Here is a 14,418-nt window from a genome sequence, read left to right on the forward strand (position 1 = left end):
CTTCCCACTTCTCACCTCTATTTCTCTCTCCCCACCCCCACACCCCGCCCTAAAAATCAATCAGTAAAAAAAACCCATAAAAAACCTCTCTGCTTTTGTTTCTCACCTATAAAACGGGATAATATTACTAAGGACTATCCAAGTTAGGCGAGGACTCAGTAACTTGAAGCAAACGCTGGGTGTCAGCACTCACTCCTCAGTGGCTGCCACTTTTCCTACCCATTCGCCTTCGCCGTCGGCGCAAGCGCACTGGCGCCCCAGCTACAAGTTCCCGACTTCCGGTTTCTCGGGACCCAAAGGCCCGACTGAAACTAATGGCGGCCTCCACGAAGCAGGTCACCGAAGGCGTTGAAGAGACCGCTGTGGAGGAGAAACCGCGAATTCTGGAACCTGGGGCCGCCCCGTTTGGAAATTTTCCTCATTATTCTCGCTTTCACCCTCCAGAGCAACGGCTCCGCCTCCTGCCCCCGGAGCTGCTTAGCCGGCTCTTCCCTCAGGGTCCTGAGACGATGCCGATTTTGGGGCTCGACGTTGGGTGTAACTCCGGGGTGAGTGACGGGAGGGGTCGGAGGTCGGGGAGCCCAGCGGTTGGCTGCCTTTATGTCTACTGGGGTCTTGGCTTGGGCGTGGCATCACACTTTCCCCGAAACGAGCTTAAAGGCATAAGTGTTGATCAAATCCGTATTGCTTCTAGCAGCCCTCCAGGGGTCCCACCACCATCTGTCTTAGAAGTCTTGCGGCAGAATCTTTCTCAGCTCTGTTCGGAATTCGCGCGTCTCCGCCTCCGCGTTCGCTACTTCTAGGCCAAACCCCGGGTGGGAAGGGCCACCGTAGCTAGGCTTCTAGCGCTTGCCTCCTTTCCAGCGTGGCTGGTGATTTAGCAGGGGAGATGAGGATTTCCAGAGACCTACATGGGATTGGGATTTATTGGAGGAGATGAGCCAGAAGTGAAGGAATCGCTCCTGGAATTAAGCTTCGTGTACCATGCGGTGCAGCACGACACCTTAGTTGTTCACCGACTGCTTTCTCACATGTGCCTTGACCGGGGGCCTTCAGCAGACCTAGCAACGCCCTACTGGAACCAGCGACCCTGGGTCCAAGCCAGTGAGCTTTTTGCTCAAGCCAAATGAACCCCCCCCCCCCCCCCCCCCCCCCCCGCTCAAGCTGGCGACCTCGGGGTCTCGAACCTGGGTCCTTCCACATCTCAGTCCCACGCCCCATCCACTGCGCCACCGCCTGGCCAGGCTGATACTTGTTTTAAAAGCAACGAGTGTGCCTGATCAGGCAGTGGCGCAGTGAATAGAGCGTTGGACTGGGATGCGGAACGATCCAGGTTCGAGACCCCATGGTCGCCAGCTTGAGCGCAGGCTCATCTGGTTTGAGCAAAAAGCTCACCGGCTTGGACCCAAGGTCTCTGGCTCCAGCAAGGGGTTACCCGGTCTGCTGAAGGCCCACGGTCAAGGCACATATGAGAAAGCAATCAATGAACAACTAAGAAGTCGCAATGCACAACGAGAAACTAACGATTGATGCTTCTCATCTCTCTCTGTCCCTGTCTATCTCTGCCTCTGTAAAAAAAAAAAAAAAAAAAAAAGGCAACGAGTTTACCGAGTCCGGTGTAGAGTATTGAGAAGGAAAAATATAGCATCCTGCTGAAAGAAGGCATTGCCACGTTTTCTTTCTTTTTTAGCGAGAGCTAGCGCAAGACAGAGAGACAGGAAGGGAGAGAGGCGAGAAGCAGCAACCCATAGTTCTGTCACTTTAGTTGTTCATGGATTACTTCTCATAGTGCACAGGGAGAGGGGGCCTCCAGCCTGGCCAGTGACTCCTTGCTTGAGCAACCTTGGGCTCAAGCCAGCAACCTTTGGGCTGAAGGCAGCGACCATGGGATCATGTCGACCATCTTGCGCTTAAACCTGCGACCCTGTGCTCAAGCTGGTAAATCTGCTTAAGTCAGATAAGCTGGCACTCAAGCCAGTGACTTACTCTTTGGAACATGGGTCCTCAGTAGCCCAGGTTGACACTCAATCCACTGCACCACCGCTGGTCATGCATTGCCACATTTTCTTACCAAAAAGTATTCTTAGGCGTATGATGGTTAAACCACATGCAAAATAGGGAAATGTCTCACTAACACCAAATGCTTCAAAAGTTAATGCCCTCAAAAAAAAAAAAGAAAGAAAAAAAGAAAGAAAGTTAATGCCCTCATTTCAACTTCAAAAGTGGGAGAGGGGGCCCTGGCGGGTTGGCTCAGTAGTAGAGCATCGGCCTGGTGTGCAGGAGCCCCGGGTTTGATTCCCCACCAGGGCACACAGGAGAAGTGCCCATCTGCCTCTCCACCCCTCCCCCTCTCCTTTCCTCTCTGTCTCTCTCTTCCCCTCCTGCAGCCAAGGCTCCATTGGAGCAAAGTTGGCCTGGTGCTGAGAATGGCTCTATGGCCTCTGCCTCAGGCACTAGAATGGCTCTGGTTGCAACAGAGCAACGCCCCAGATGGGCAGAGCATCGCCCCCTGGTGGGCATGCCGGGTGGATCCCTGTCGGGTGCATGCGGGAGTCTGACTGCCTCCCCATTTCCAACTTCAGAAAAATACCAAAAAAATAAATAAAGAAAGGAGAAAAAAAGTGGGAGAGGGGAGAATTTTATTGTGTTGCTGGTCTTCCACAGAAAAGATTTTGGTGGAGGGCTGAAGGCTATAGAGACACAGCTGATAAAAGGGAAGGAGACATTTGGATAGACTCAATGGTAGAATGAGCATATGGGTGTGTGTGTGGGTGTCCCCTGCAAATATTTTTCCACTGTGATAATACAGGAAGTCAGAGGGGGAAAGCAATGGAAAAGAGAGACTGAGTTTTAAGGCTTGGGGTTTCATGAAAGGCATTAGAAACCACACAAGGTTTTAAAGCTGGTAGGGGTGTATGTATGTATACACATAGAGGCAAGGATATAGTTGGTTAATGAGGGTAGTGGTTCCCAGACCTGGTTGTACGTTTAGGGAATAAGTCTCTACTGACTCTAAATCCTCCTTTTGCCCTACACAGTCACAACTGCTATTTATAATTTCTTGGGTATGTATCCTATGTGTATATAAGCATTTATGTATGTATAAATAGCTCCCCTGTTTTAGTTTTACAAATAGTACTACAGTTTTACACCTTGCTTTTCAATTAATAATTTGAAGGTCACTCATATTATTTTTATAATAATTATTTATTTTAGAGAGAGAGAGGAAGGGAGAGAGAAACATTGATTTGTTGTTCCAGTTATTAATGCATTCATTGGTTGATTCTTGTATGTGCCCTTACTGGGGAATCGAACCTGCAACCTTGGTGTATGGAACAATGCTCTAACCAACTCACTACATTCTTTTTCAGCAGCTTTATAGTATTTTATTGTATAGATGTGCCATAATTTATAGGGTGCTTTGTTTAAATTTTAAAAACTCCTAGGCCCCATTCTCAATCTACTGAATCAGGATCTTGTGATATTAAGACTTTGAGTCTATACTTTCTTTTTAAAGCTTCACTGGTCTGTGAAGCTTCCAGGGGACTCTAGAATTGGGGAATTGAGAATGGAGAGGAGAAAGAGATGTAATGGAGGAGGGACTGATGTGACAAAATGACTGGTCAAATATGAGGCACACCCAAGATCAGATAGGGGGAAGACAGTAAAGAAGTAAATAAACAGGGGAGAAATTAAGCAGCATAGGATAGAACCTTCCTATTAAAAGTATGATCCTTGAACTACAGCATTGGCATGACTTGGAAGCTTATTAGAAATACAGAATCTCAGCACCCCATACTAGATTTGCTAAATCAGCCTTTATTTTAACAATATTCCTAGGTTATGTGTATGCCCATTGAAGAGTAAGAAACCTGGTGTAGAAGAAAGAACCTAATGTAGTCTAACTCTTACTGTCTGATAACCATGTGACACTGGACAAGTTAAGTCACTAGCCTCTGAACCATAAATTTTATTTTTATTATTTATTTTTATTGATTTTAGAGAGAGAGGAACATCAATTTGTTGTTCCATTAATTTATGCATTTGGTTGCTTCCCACATGTGCCCTGACCGGGGATCAAACCTGCAACCTTGGCATAGCAGGACAATGCTCTAACCAACTAAGCTATCTGGCCAGAGTTGAACCATAATTTTTAAAATACAGTTCACTATATACTTTTTGGTGAATTATACCACACACAGAAAAACCTAACTCTACACTTATGAATTATTATAAAGCATACACCTTTATGGGTACTATCCGGATCAAGAATAAAACATTTTCAGCCCTGGCTGGAAAGCTCGGTTGGTTAGAGTGTCATCCTGATAGGCACAGGTTGCAGGTTCTGTCCCTGGTCAGGGCACATACAAGAATAGATCGATGTTTTTGTCTCTCTCTCTCCCTTCTCTCTCTCTAAAATCAATATGTAAGTTTAAAAAAATATTATTTTCAGGCCTGGACTGTGATGGAGCAGTGGATAAAGCATCAACCTGGAACTCTGAGGTCACCGGTTCAAAACTCTGGGCTTGCCTGGTCAAGGCACATATGGGAGTTGATGCTTCCTGCTCCTCCCCCACACTTCTCTCTTCCTTCTCTCTTTCTTCTATAAAATGAATAAAAAAAAATCTCTAAAAAGTTATTTTCAATAGCCCACAAGTCCCTCATATACTTTTTCCTGTTCATAAACCCCCCTCCCCACCTAGAAGTAAGAATTAATCTGACTTTTATTATTACTCCTTTATAGCTTAATATTTTTGTATTCCTAAACAATGAAGTTTAATTTTATCCATTTTTGAACTTCACTTATATGGAAATTTATCCTGTGCTTTCTTTTATGTCTTATTCTTTTACTCAGCATTATATATTGTATTTATGAGTCATTTATGTCGCTGCACTTAGCTAAATTCCTTCATTTTATCTGCTATTTAGGATTATATCTTAATGACTCCATTACATTTATTTCTCCTTGCTACTATTATAAGACAGCTGGTTGTTTCCAGCCACACTTTCTTCACCTGCACAAAATTTTATCACAGGATTATTGTGGAGCAAATGAGGTAAGAGATAGGAAAATGCTTTTGGAAAAAAAATGTATAGAAAAATACCAATTTGAGTTATTAATAATGGTTATAGAAGTCAAAGTTAGAGAAAGGAGATGGGATTTGTTTAAAAGTCAAAAAAGTGCTAAGAGGGTGAAAATCATAAATCATTGAAGGAGGTCAGCAATGACTTTTGGGAGTAATGGATGCAGAAGCAGAATAAGTATCAGAAGGAGGTGGTAAAGCGTAAGACAGTAAAATTGAAGCTGTAGAGGGAAGTGTGGATGAAGACTTTTTGGATCCACTTTCCCAACCACATATCTGAGAAGCAGGTTCTTACAAGATGGTGCTTTCTCCATTCCTCACCTTTCTAGTAAGGAACACTGGTTATGCATCTGGAACCTTTTACCTCCTTTCTGGAACCTGAGATACCCAGAAAACAAAAAGATACCAAGTTTACCGGCATACTAAGCTGGAAAATACTGCTATAGTTTCTTTCCTATATCTATTGGGTTGTAACTTTCAACTATACTACCCAGTCTGACATCAGGAAAGCATAGAAATGATTCATTACAGCCTGTCACCCCTGGAGGACACTTAAGAGCCTACTTTGTGGAAATTTTTCCAGGCAACCTCCTTTGGCTATTACAATTTAGGAGCCTCACACCCTCTAAAACCAGGAGTAGGTGGCAGTTTCAATACATAAATAAGTAGAACAACAAATTGATGTTTCTCTCTCCCTCCCTCCCTCCCTCCCTCCCTCCCTCCCTCCCTCCCTCCCTCCCTCTCTCCCTCTCCTTTTCCCTCTCCCTTCTTCCCTCTCCCTTCCTCTCTAAAATCAATGAAAAAAAAGATAAGAGTATAAGAGATAGGATTCTCTTCTATTCACTGGTTGAAAGCTGCAATGACTAAGCTCTTTTGGATTCCTCTAGGATCTAAGTGTGGCTCTGTACAGACATTTCCTTTCCCTATGTGATGGGGAGACCCACTCAGATGCTACAAGAGAACTCCGTCTCCTCTGCTGCGACATAGACCCAGTCCTGGTGGAACGAGCTAAAAAAGAATGCCCTTTTCCTGATGCCTTGACTTTTATTACTCTGGACTTCATGAATCAAAGGAGCCGGAAAGTTCTCTTGAGCTCTTTCTTAAGCCAGTTTGGACGCTCGGTTTTTGACATTGGCTTCTGCATGTCAGTAACCATGTGGATTCATCTGAAACATGGGGACCGTGGCCTGTGGGAGTTCCTGGCTCACCTTTCCTCCCTCTGCCTCTATCTCCTTGTGGAGCCACAGCCCTGGAAATGTTACCGGGCAGCTGCAAGGCGTCTTCGAAAGCTGGGCCTCCATGATTTTGACCACTTCCACTCCCTTGCCATCCGAGGTGATATGGCCCATGAGATTGTGAAGATCTTGACCCAGGACCATGGCATGGAATTAGTATGCTGCTTTGGCAACACCAGCTGGGACCGAAGCCTTCTGCTCTTCAGGGCAAAACAAACCACAGAGACTCATCCAATACCTGAATCACTGATAGAAGGGAAAGAAAGGAACGTTCAGATTCTGGAGATAACCTGACCAGACAGTGGCGCAGTGGATAGAGTGTCGGACTGGGATGCAGAGGACCCGGGTTTAAAACCCCAAGCTGGCTGGCTTGAGCGCAGGCTCATCTGGTTTGAGCAAGGCTCACCAGCTTGAGCCCAAAGTCGCTGGCTTGAGCAAAGGGTTACTTGGTCTGCTGTAGCCCCCCAGTCAAGGCACATATGAAAAAACAATTAATGAACAACTAAGGTGCTGCAATGAAGAATTGATGCTTCTCATCTCTCTCCCTTCTTGTCTGTCTGTCCGTCTCTGTTTCTCTCCATCTCTGTCACACACAAAAAAATTTTTTTTAATGATTCTGGAGATAGTGAGATGAGAGGGTGAGAAGACAAAGTGATATTGAAAGGGTTTTATTCTGAAAATTAAGTTTACTCTCCTTATTCTTACCACTAGGCCACTTCAAAACCTGGCAAAAGCTTTTGGCAAAATGTCCAAGATGCAACTGAAAAAATCAGAATTTGTTTCCCATTGTTTCAAGTGATCCTGGAGGAGAATGTATCTGTGAAGCAATGAGCTGAGCTATCTGAATTGAGATCGTGTTTCTGGGATATGGAAGGAACTGCTTTTGGTGGTTATTTATAAAGACCAGGCTGGCCATAGAACGGATTATTTTCCTGCCCTCTTGAATCTGATCTGGCATCTTCAGGACTTATTCATCATGCCTTTGGGCAAAACCTCACAATACAATCTGAAAAAAAGAGTCACTGGCCTGGCTAAATGAGAGGGTTAGTAGGAAAAACATCTTCCCACAGGTCTTTTGGAGACCAGGTCAAGTCTCCAAAAGAACCATGTTCAGCACAGCAGTTAACAGGTACTAGGCAAGCTAGATTGGCTGACACTTAAAAGATGTTTAAAAGTTTTTAATTGTGGGGCATTGGGGAGAGGTAGAAGAGGGTAAAGGGGGATAAATGGTGACAGAAGGAGACTTGACTTTGGGTGGTGAACACAATACAATATACACAGATGATGTATTATAGAATTGTATACTTGAAACCTATATAATTTTTATTAACCAATGTCACTCCAATAAATTTAATAAAAATTAATAATAAATAAATAAAAGATTTAAATTATGAACCCCAAACCTAACTGGTATAAATGAAATCAATGAAGTAAAATTGTATATAATATATATAATTATGTATAATAAAAGTAACTTGAGCCTGACCAGGCAGTGGTGCAGTGGATAGAGCATCAGACTGGGACACAAAGGACCCAGGTTCAAAGCCCTGAGGTTGCTGGCTTGAGTGCAGGCTCACCAGCTTGAGCGTGGGGTTGCTGACTTGAGCATGGGATCATACATGATGCCATGGTCACTGGCTTGAGCCCAAGGCCACTGGCTTGAGCAAGGGGTCACTCGCTCTGCTGTAGCCTCCCTGGTCAAGGCACATATGAGAAGGCAATCAATGAATAGCTAAGGAGCCACAACGAAGAATTGATGCTTATCTCTCTCCCTTTCTGTCTGTCCCTCTCTGTCTCTGTCACACACAAAAAAAGTAACTTTAGTAAGAATGCCCTGTGAATCTGGGGTAGGTAAGAAACTTCTGCTTTTATCCACTGTATCCAGGAAAGTTTCAGTTCAAAAGAAAGAACCTCACCCAAGTTCAGAACTGAAAACAAGCCAATGAATAAGTTAATTCAGAACTGTTTTGTCAGCATCCTCTGCCAAAGCACACATAGAGGTGGGAGACACACACGAGTATGGGAGTGGAAATCTGTGCAGAGAAGCGTGCATAAAATGTAGTCTACAGTTGAAAGACTACACCATAAGTGCTGTGAGATAGTATTGCTGAAGTTTGTTAGGTTTTGATTTTTAAAACACCCATTATTTGAATCCAAGGGAAAGTGGAAGATGGAGAAAGATTTATTCGGTAAAAAGAAGATGGAAAAAACCACCTAGCTAAGAAGGGAGATGGGGTTGATGAGCTTCAAAACCCTTAAGACTCTATTATTTTCTGAATTGAAGTTATAGAAGGAGCAGGGAACAAGAGAGTCTGACCACCAATTTGACATTGGACCTATTGACAGAGAAGTTTGGTAAAAGCTCTTGTTAAGGAATTTGAACTTTATGCATGAGAAAGCAGAGGCCACTGCCGTCCCTACAAAACAGGAGAGTGGAACTAAAACCTTCATTTAGAAAAATCAGTTTTTCTATTTTGTGTAGGCTAATTGTATTGGTTGGTGCCGTTTCCAATTATAATTAGATTCCAGTACTATTTTTCATCTTTTTATATTGCTGCTGAAAGAGTCCTAGTGACTCTTTCAGACTTACCCTTCTACCATTCTACAGGCACTTGACTCTATCCTTGCTCCATTAATCTAAACAAATGGCCTAACCAACAACTAATATCATTCTTGTTTGCTGCATTGTATTAAGAAGTCTGTGTGTGTGTGTTTGTGTGTGTGTGTGTGTCAGAGACAGAGAGAGGAACAGATAGGGACAGAGAGACAGAAAAGGAAAGATGAGAATCATCAATTCTTCATTGTAGCTCCTTAGTCGTTCATTGATTGCTTTCTCATATGTGCCTTGATGGAGGGGCCACAGCCGAGCCAGTGACCTCTTGCTCAAGCCAGCAACCTTGGGCTTCAAGCCAGTGACCTTTGGGCTCAAGCCAGCTACCATGGGGTTATATCTATGATTCCATGCTCAAGCCAGCAATCCCACACTCAAGCCAGCAACCTCGGGATTTTAAACTTGGGTCCTCTGCGTCCCAGGCCAACGCTCTATTCACTGTGCTACTGCCTGGTCAGACTTTTTTATTATTGATTTGAGAGAGAGAAAGAGGGGTAGGAGCAGGAAGTATCAACTCATAGTAGTTGCTTCTTGTATGTGCCTTCACGGAGCAAGTTTAGAGTTTCAAATTGTCAACTTTGGCATTCCAGGTCGATGCTTTACTACTGTGCCACCACAGGTCAGGCCCTGCCTAAGTTCTTGATCCCAGCCTTTCCTACCTCCCAAATTACGCTTTATGGAGGATCCTATTGGTGTCTCCTTGGCCTCATCATCTCCTTCCTGTCCACCTACCAACATGTTCAATTTTCTCTCATTTTCAAAACCACCAATTTTTCCTGTGTCCTATCTCCTCAACCTTATGCAGTCTTCTTTCATAACTTCAAATATGATAATCCTTTGAAACAATAGACACCACAGCCTCTGCTCCCTCCTTCTCATTCATCAATAACTAACTGAATGCTATATCTGTGGCCTCTTTTCAGTCTTCTCCCTGGGCAGTGGAACCAGTCAACACTATTGATCTCTTCTTGAACCTCTTGCTCTCCCCTTTTTCTCTTCCTATCTATTAGTTTCTCAGTACCCCTTAAGCAATTGGTTCAACTTTTTTTTTATTGTTTCTTTTATTGATTTTAGAGAAGAAACGAGAGAGAGAGAGGCATTGATCTGTTCCTGTAAATGCCCTGACCAGGGATCAAACCAGCAACCTTTGTACTTTGGAAAGATGCTCTAACCAACCAAGTTATCTAACCAGGACTTGGTTCAACTTTTAACTTGCATAAGAGTTAACCTGGTGAGTCCTGGTTTCATCTTCAAAAACATAATGATTCAGGTCAGGAATGGAACTTAGGAATCTTTTTGGTTTAGTTTGGGGTTTTTTTTGCTCCGTCTGTGTGTGAATATATATAACATAAAATTTACCATTTTAGCCTGACCAGGAGGTGGCGCAGTGGAGTGACCATTGGACTGAGATGTGGAAGTACCCAGGTTTGAGACCCTGAGGTCGCCAGCTTGAGCGTGGGCTCATCTGGCTTGAGCAAAAAAAGCTCACCAGCTTGGACCCAGGGTCACTGGCTCCAGCAAGGGGTTACTCAGTCTGCTGAAGGCCCGCAGTCAAGGCACATACGAGAAAGCAATCAGTGAACAACTAAGAAGTCGCAACGCGCAACGAAAAACTAATTTTTTTTTTTAATTTTTATTCATTTTAGAGAGGAGAGAGAGTGAGAGAGAGAAAGAGAGGGAAAGGGGGGAGGAGCAAGAAGCATCAACTCCCATATGTGCCTTGACCAGGAAATTGCAGGGTTTTGAACCAGCAACCTCAGCGTTCCAGGTTGACGCTTTATCCACTGCACCACCACAGGTCAGGCCGAAAAACTAATTATTGATGCTTCTCATCTGTCTCCATTTCTGTCTGTCTATCCCTCTGACTCTCTCTCTGTCTCTGTAAAAAAAAAAAAAAATTTATTTACCATTTTAACCATACTTTTTTTTAAGCAAGAGGAAGGGATATAGAGACAGACTCTTGCATGCGCCTGGACCAGAATCCATCCGGCAACCCCTGTCTGGGACTGATACTTGAATCAACCAAGCTGTCCTCAGTGCCTGAGACAGACACTCGAACCAATCAAGCCACTGGCTGCAAGAGGGCAAGAGAGAGAGAAAGGGGAGTGGGAGAGGGAGAGAAGCAGATGATTGCTTCTCATGTGTGACCGGAGATCGAACCTGGGACGTCCTCATGCTGGGCCGACGCTCTATCCACTGTGCAAACTGGCCAGGGTCCATTTTAACCATTTTTTTGTTTGTTGTTGTTTTTTTGTATTTTTCTGAAGTTGGAAACGGGGAGGCAGTCAGACAGACTCCTGCATGCGCCTGATTGGTAACCACCCAGCATGCCCACCAGGGGGTGATGCTCTGCCCATCTGGGGCATCGCTCTGCTGCAACCAGAGCCATTCCAGTGCCTGAGGCAGAGGCCATAGAGCCATCCTCAGCACCCGGGCCAACTTTGCTCCAGTGGAGCCTTGGCTGCGGGAGGGGAAGAGAGAGACAGAGAGGAAGAAGAGGGGGAGGGGTGGAGAAACAGATGGGCGCTTCTCCTGTGTGCCCTGGCCGGGAATCGAACCTGGGACTCCTGCACACCAGGCTGACGCTCTACCACTGAGCCAGCCAGCCAGGGCCATTTTAACCATTTTTAAGTGCATAATTCCATGGCTTTAAATATATTCACAATGAGGATTGTTTTTAATAGTCATCCAAGATGATTCTGATGTAAGCAAACATAGATCACCGTCCTCTTCTACATATTTTTCCTGAGATGAGTTCCTCCACTCCCATGCTTTTAGTAACTATCTATATCCTAATAACCCCCAAATGTACTGGTAGCCCCACCTTCACAGTTCCAGATGAATATTTTTCCAGTTTTGTAGTCATACCCCCAGATATTTCTTAGACACCACAAATTCAACATATCCCCAAAGCAAACTCATTCTAAACCTAATTCTGTCTCAGTGGTGACAACCTCCCTTTGCTCAAGCTACAAATTTCAGTTGACTCTCCTCACTTAATACTCCCTACATTGAAATAGTCACAAAGTCCAACAGTTCTGCTAATCATATGTAAGTCCCATTTATACCATCCATCTGACTGGCACCTAGTATGGGTTTCTGTCCTTTACCCTTCACTCCATTCTCTGTCCTGCTGCCAGTGTTTTCTTTCTCTTAAAAATTGTCAGTGACCTAGAGTCTTGTCCTTTATCCAGTGCCTAAACCTATGTTGTGTAATACAGTAGGTGTTGGCTATTTAAATTAAGTAAAATGAAATAAAATTTAAAATTCAGCTCCTCAGTCATACTAGCCACATTTCAAGTGTTCAGTAGCCATATGTAAGTAGTAATTACCCTATTGAACAGAACAGATAAAGACCACTTCCATTATTGCAGAAAGTTCTATTGGACAGTGCTGGTCTTCAAGGCTTTAATTATTGATGTGCAGCCCTAGCCAGTTGGCTCAGTGGTAGAGCATCAGCCCAGCGTGTGGAAGTCCTGGGTTCAATTCCTGGCCAGGGCACACAGGAGAAGTGCCCATTTGCTTCTTTACCCTTCCCCCTCTCCTTTCTCTCTGTCTCTCTCTTCCCTTCCCACAGCCAAGGCTCTATTGGAGCAAAGTTGGCCCCGGGCGCTGAGGATGGCTCCATGGCCTCCGCCTCAGGCACTAGAATGGCTCTGGTTGCAACAGAGAAACACCCTAGATGGGCAAAGCATTGCCCCTCGGTGGGCTTGCCAGGTGGGTCCCGGTTGGGGGCATCTGGGAGTCTGTTGTCTCTGCCTCCCCGCTTCTCACTCCAGAAAAAATAACAACAAAAAAGACTGAATGCAAAACTCTGGAAGTCATTCATTAGAGTGATTAAGATTTAAAGAGTAGTAAATTCCAAAAATAAGTGGATGTGATAGGAGAGAGGACCAGGTCCTAGGGCTGGGGGCTGAAAAATAAAGAACTAAAAGAGGTCTGGTTAGAAATAAGAAAAAAGATAGTGCCTGACCAGGCGGTAGAGCAGTGGATAGAGCGTTGGACTGGGATGTGGAGCACCCAGGTTCAAGACCCCCAGGTCGCCAGTTTGAGCACAGGTTCATCTGGTTTGAGCACAGCTCACCAGCTTGAGCCCAAGGTCGCTGGCTGGAGCAAGGGGTCACTCGATCTGCTGTAGCCCCCCGGTCAAGGCACATATGAGAAATCAATCAATGAACAACTAAGGAACCGCAACGAAGAATTGAAGTTTCTCATCTCTCTCCCTTCCTTTCTGTCTGTCCCTATTTGTCCCTCTCTCTGACTGTCTGTCCCACAAGAAAAAAAAGATAGTAATACAATACCATGTGCTAGACAACATAACAATCCTTGAAATAACCCTATGAGGTAGATACTGTTATCCTCATTTTATAGCTCTGTGACCTGAAACACAGGTTAAGTGATTTTTCCCAAGGTCACACACCTAGTAAGTGGCAGAGTTGGGCTTTGAACATAGGCTATACTGTTGCAGAGTCTGGGCCTTGGCTGCTTGAGATGTCACAGAAATCAAGATTGGGAAGAGACTGGAAAGCCAGCGTAAAACCGCATGGGCTTCGGAGTTACTGTGCTTCCTCATACCTGGGAATAAGAACTCCAGCTGGGCCACTCTTAGCTATCCCTGATGTTCTTAGAATTTCCCTTACAGAAGTCAAACCTAATTCTACATCAAGTACCTGAGTAAGTACCCTTGCTGCTGCCTACCAGTTAAACAAGCTTGGTTCTCATGGGTGTTTTGGAAAAATAGTTGGCAGCCACTTATAGCAGACATAGACCCTCTAAAGCAGGGGTCCCCAAACTATGGCCTGCGGGCCGCATGCGGCCCCCTGAGACCATTTATCCGGCCCCCACCGCACTTCCGGAATGGGCACCTCTTTCATTGGTGGTCAGTGAGAGGAGCATAGTTCTCATTGAAATACTGGTCAGTTTGTTGATTTAAATTTACTATTCTTTATTTTAAATATTGTATTTGTTCCTGTTTTGTTTTTTACTTTTTAGATATGTGCAGTGTGCATAGGGATTTGTTCATAGTTTTTTTTATAGTCCGGCCCTCCAATGGTCTGAGGGACAGTGAACTGGCCCCCTGTGTAAAAAGTTTAGGGACCCCTGCTCTTAAGTGTCCCTCAGTCCTAACTACCCCCTCATTATACCTTTGACTTGCCAGCAACCCTAACCTTTCTCTGAATTCCTGAAATTCTCATCTGCCTCTACCTTTGACCCCTGGGTAGGACCGTCTAAAAGTGTGTCTCAACCTGTTTCATGTTCAAGAGGCAGGGATTCCAAGGCCAACAGTCAGTTCCTTAGCCCCCTGGGATTGAATTTGACCTGGGGACAGCACAGTGGAAAGATCATCAAGTTTGAATCAAGATCTGCCAATAATTCATGTTCAAGTAATTTAACCTCTCTGAGCTTCAGTTTACTCGTCTGTACAACTGCTATAACAAGCACTTCCTTTTCCTATGCCCAAATGAACTCAAGGATGTAAAGGTATTTT

General features: G+C 44.6%; 2 protein-coding genes across 4 annotated transcripts in view; both read left to right on the forward strand.

Annotated features, from left to right (window-relative positions):
• Positions 1 to 293: 293 nt before the first annotated feature.
• The window catches only part of BCDIN3D (BCDIN3 domain containing RNA methyltransferase), a 119,922-nt gene continuing 105,797 nt past the window's right edge, over positions 294 to 14,418 (forward strand). Inside the window, exons 1-2 of one of the 2 annotated variants that reach the window (XM_066257899.1) lie at positions 294 to 548; positions 5,972 to 6,628. In XM_066257899.1, coding sequence (XP_066113996.1) covers positions 315 to 548; positions 5,972 to 6,613 — 876 coding nt within the window. In that variant the 5' untranslated portion in view covers positions 294 to 314 and the 3' untranslated portion in view covers positions 6,614 to 6,628. Of the gene's footprint in view, positions 549 to 5,971; positions 7,795 to 14,418 lie in introns of those variants that run through there. The other variant, XM_066257898.1, reaches the window with a different exon arrangement.
• Positions 410 to 14,418, forward strand: part of NCKAP5L (NCK associated protein 5 like) — a 73,814-nt gene continuing 59,805 nt past the window's right edge. For both annotated transcript variants that reach the window (XM_066257893.1, XM_066257894.1), the window contains exon 1: positions 410 to 548. The gene's annotated coding sequence lies outside the window, so the exon portion shown is untranslated. The remainder of the gene's footprint in view (positions 549 to 14,418) is intronic.

The sequence above is a fragment of the Saccopteryx bilineata genome, chromosome 2 (genome assembly GCF_036850765.1).
Source record: "Saccopteryx bilineata isolate mSacBil1 chromosome 2, mSacBil1_pri_phased_curated, whole genome shotgun sequence".
In the NCBI taxonomy this organism is placed as follows: Eukaryota; Metazoa; Chordata; class Mammalia; order Chiroptera; family Emballonuridae; genus Saccopteryx; species Saccopteryx bilineata.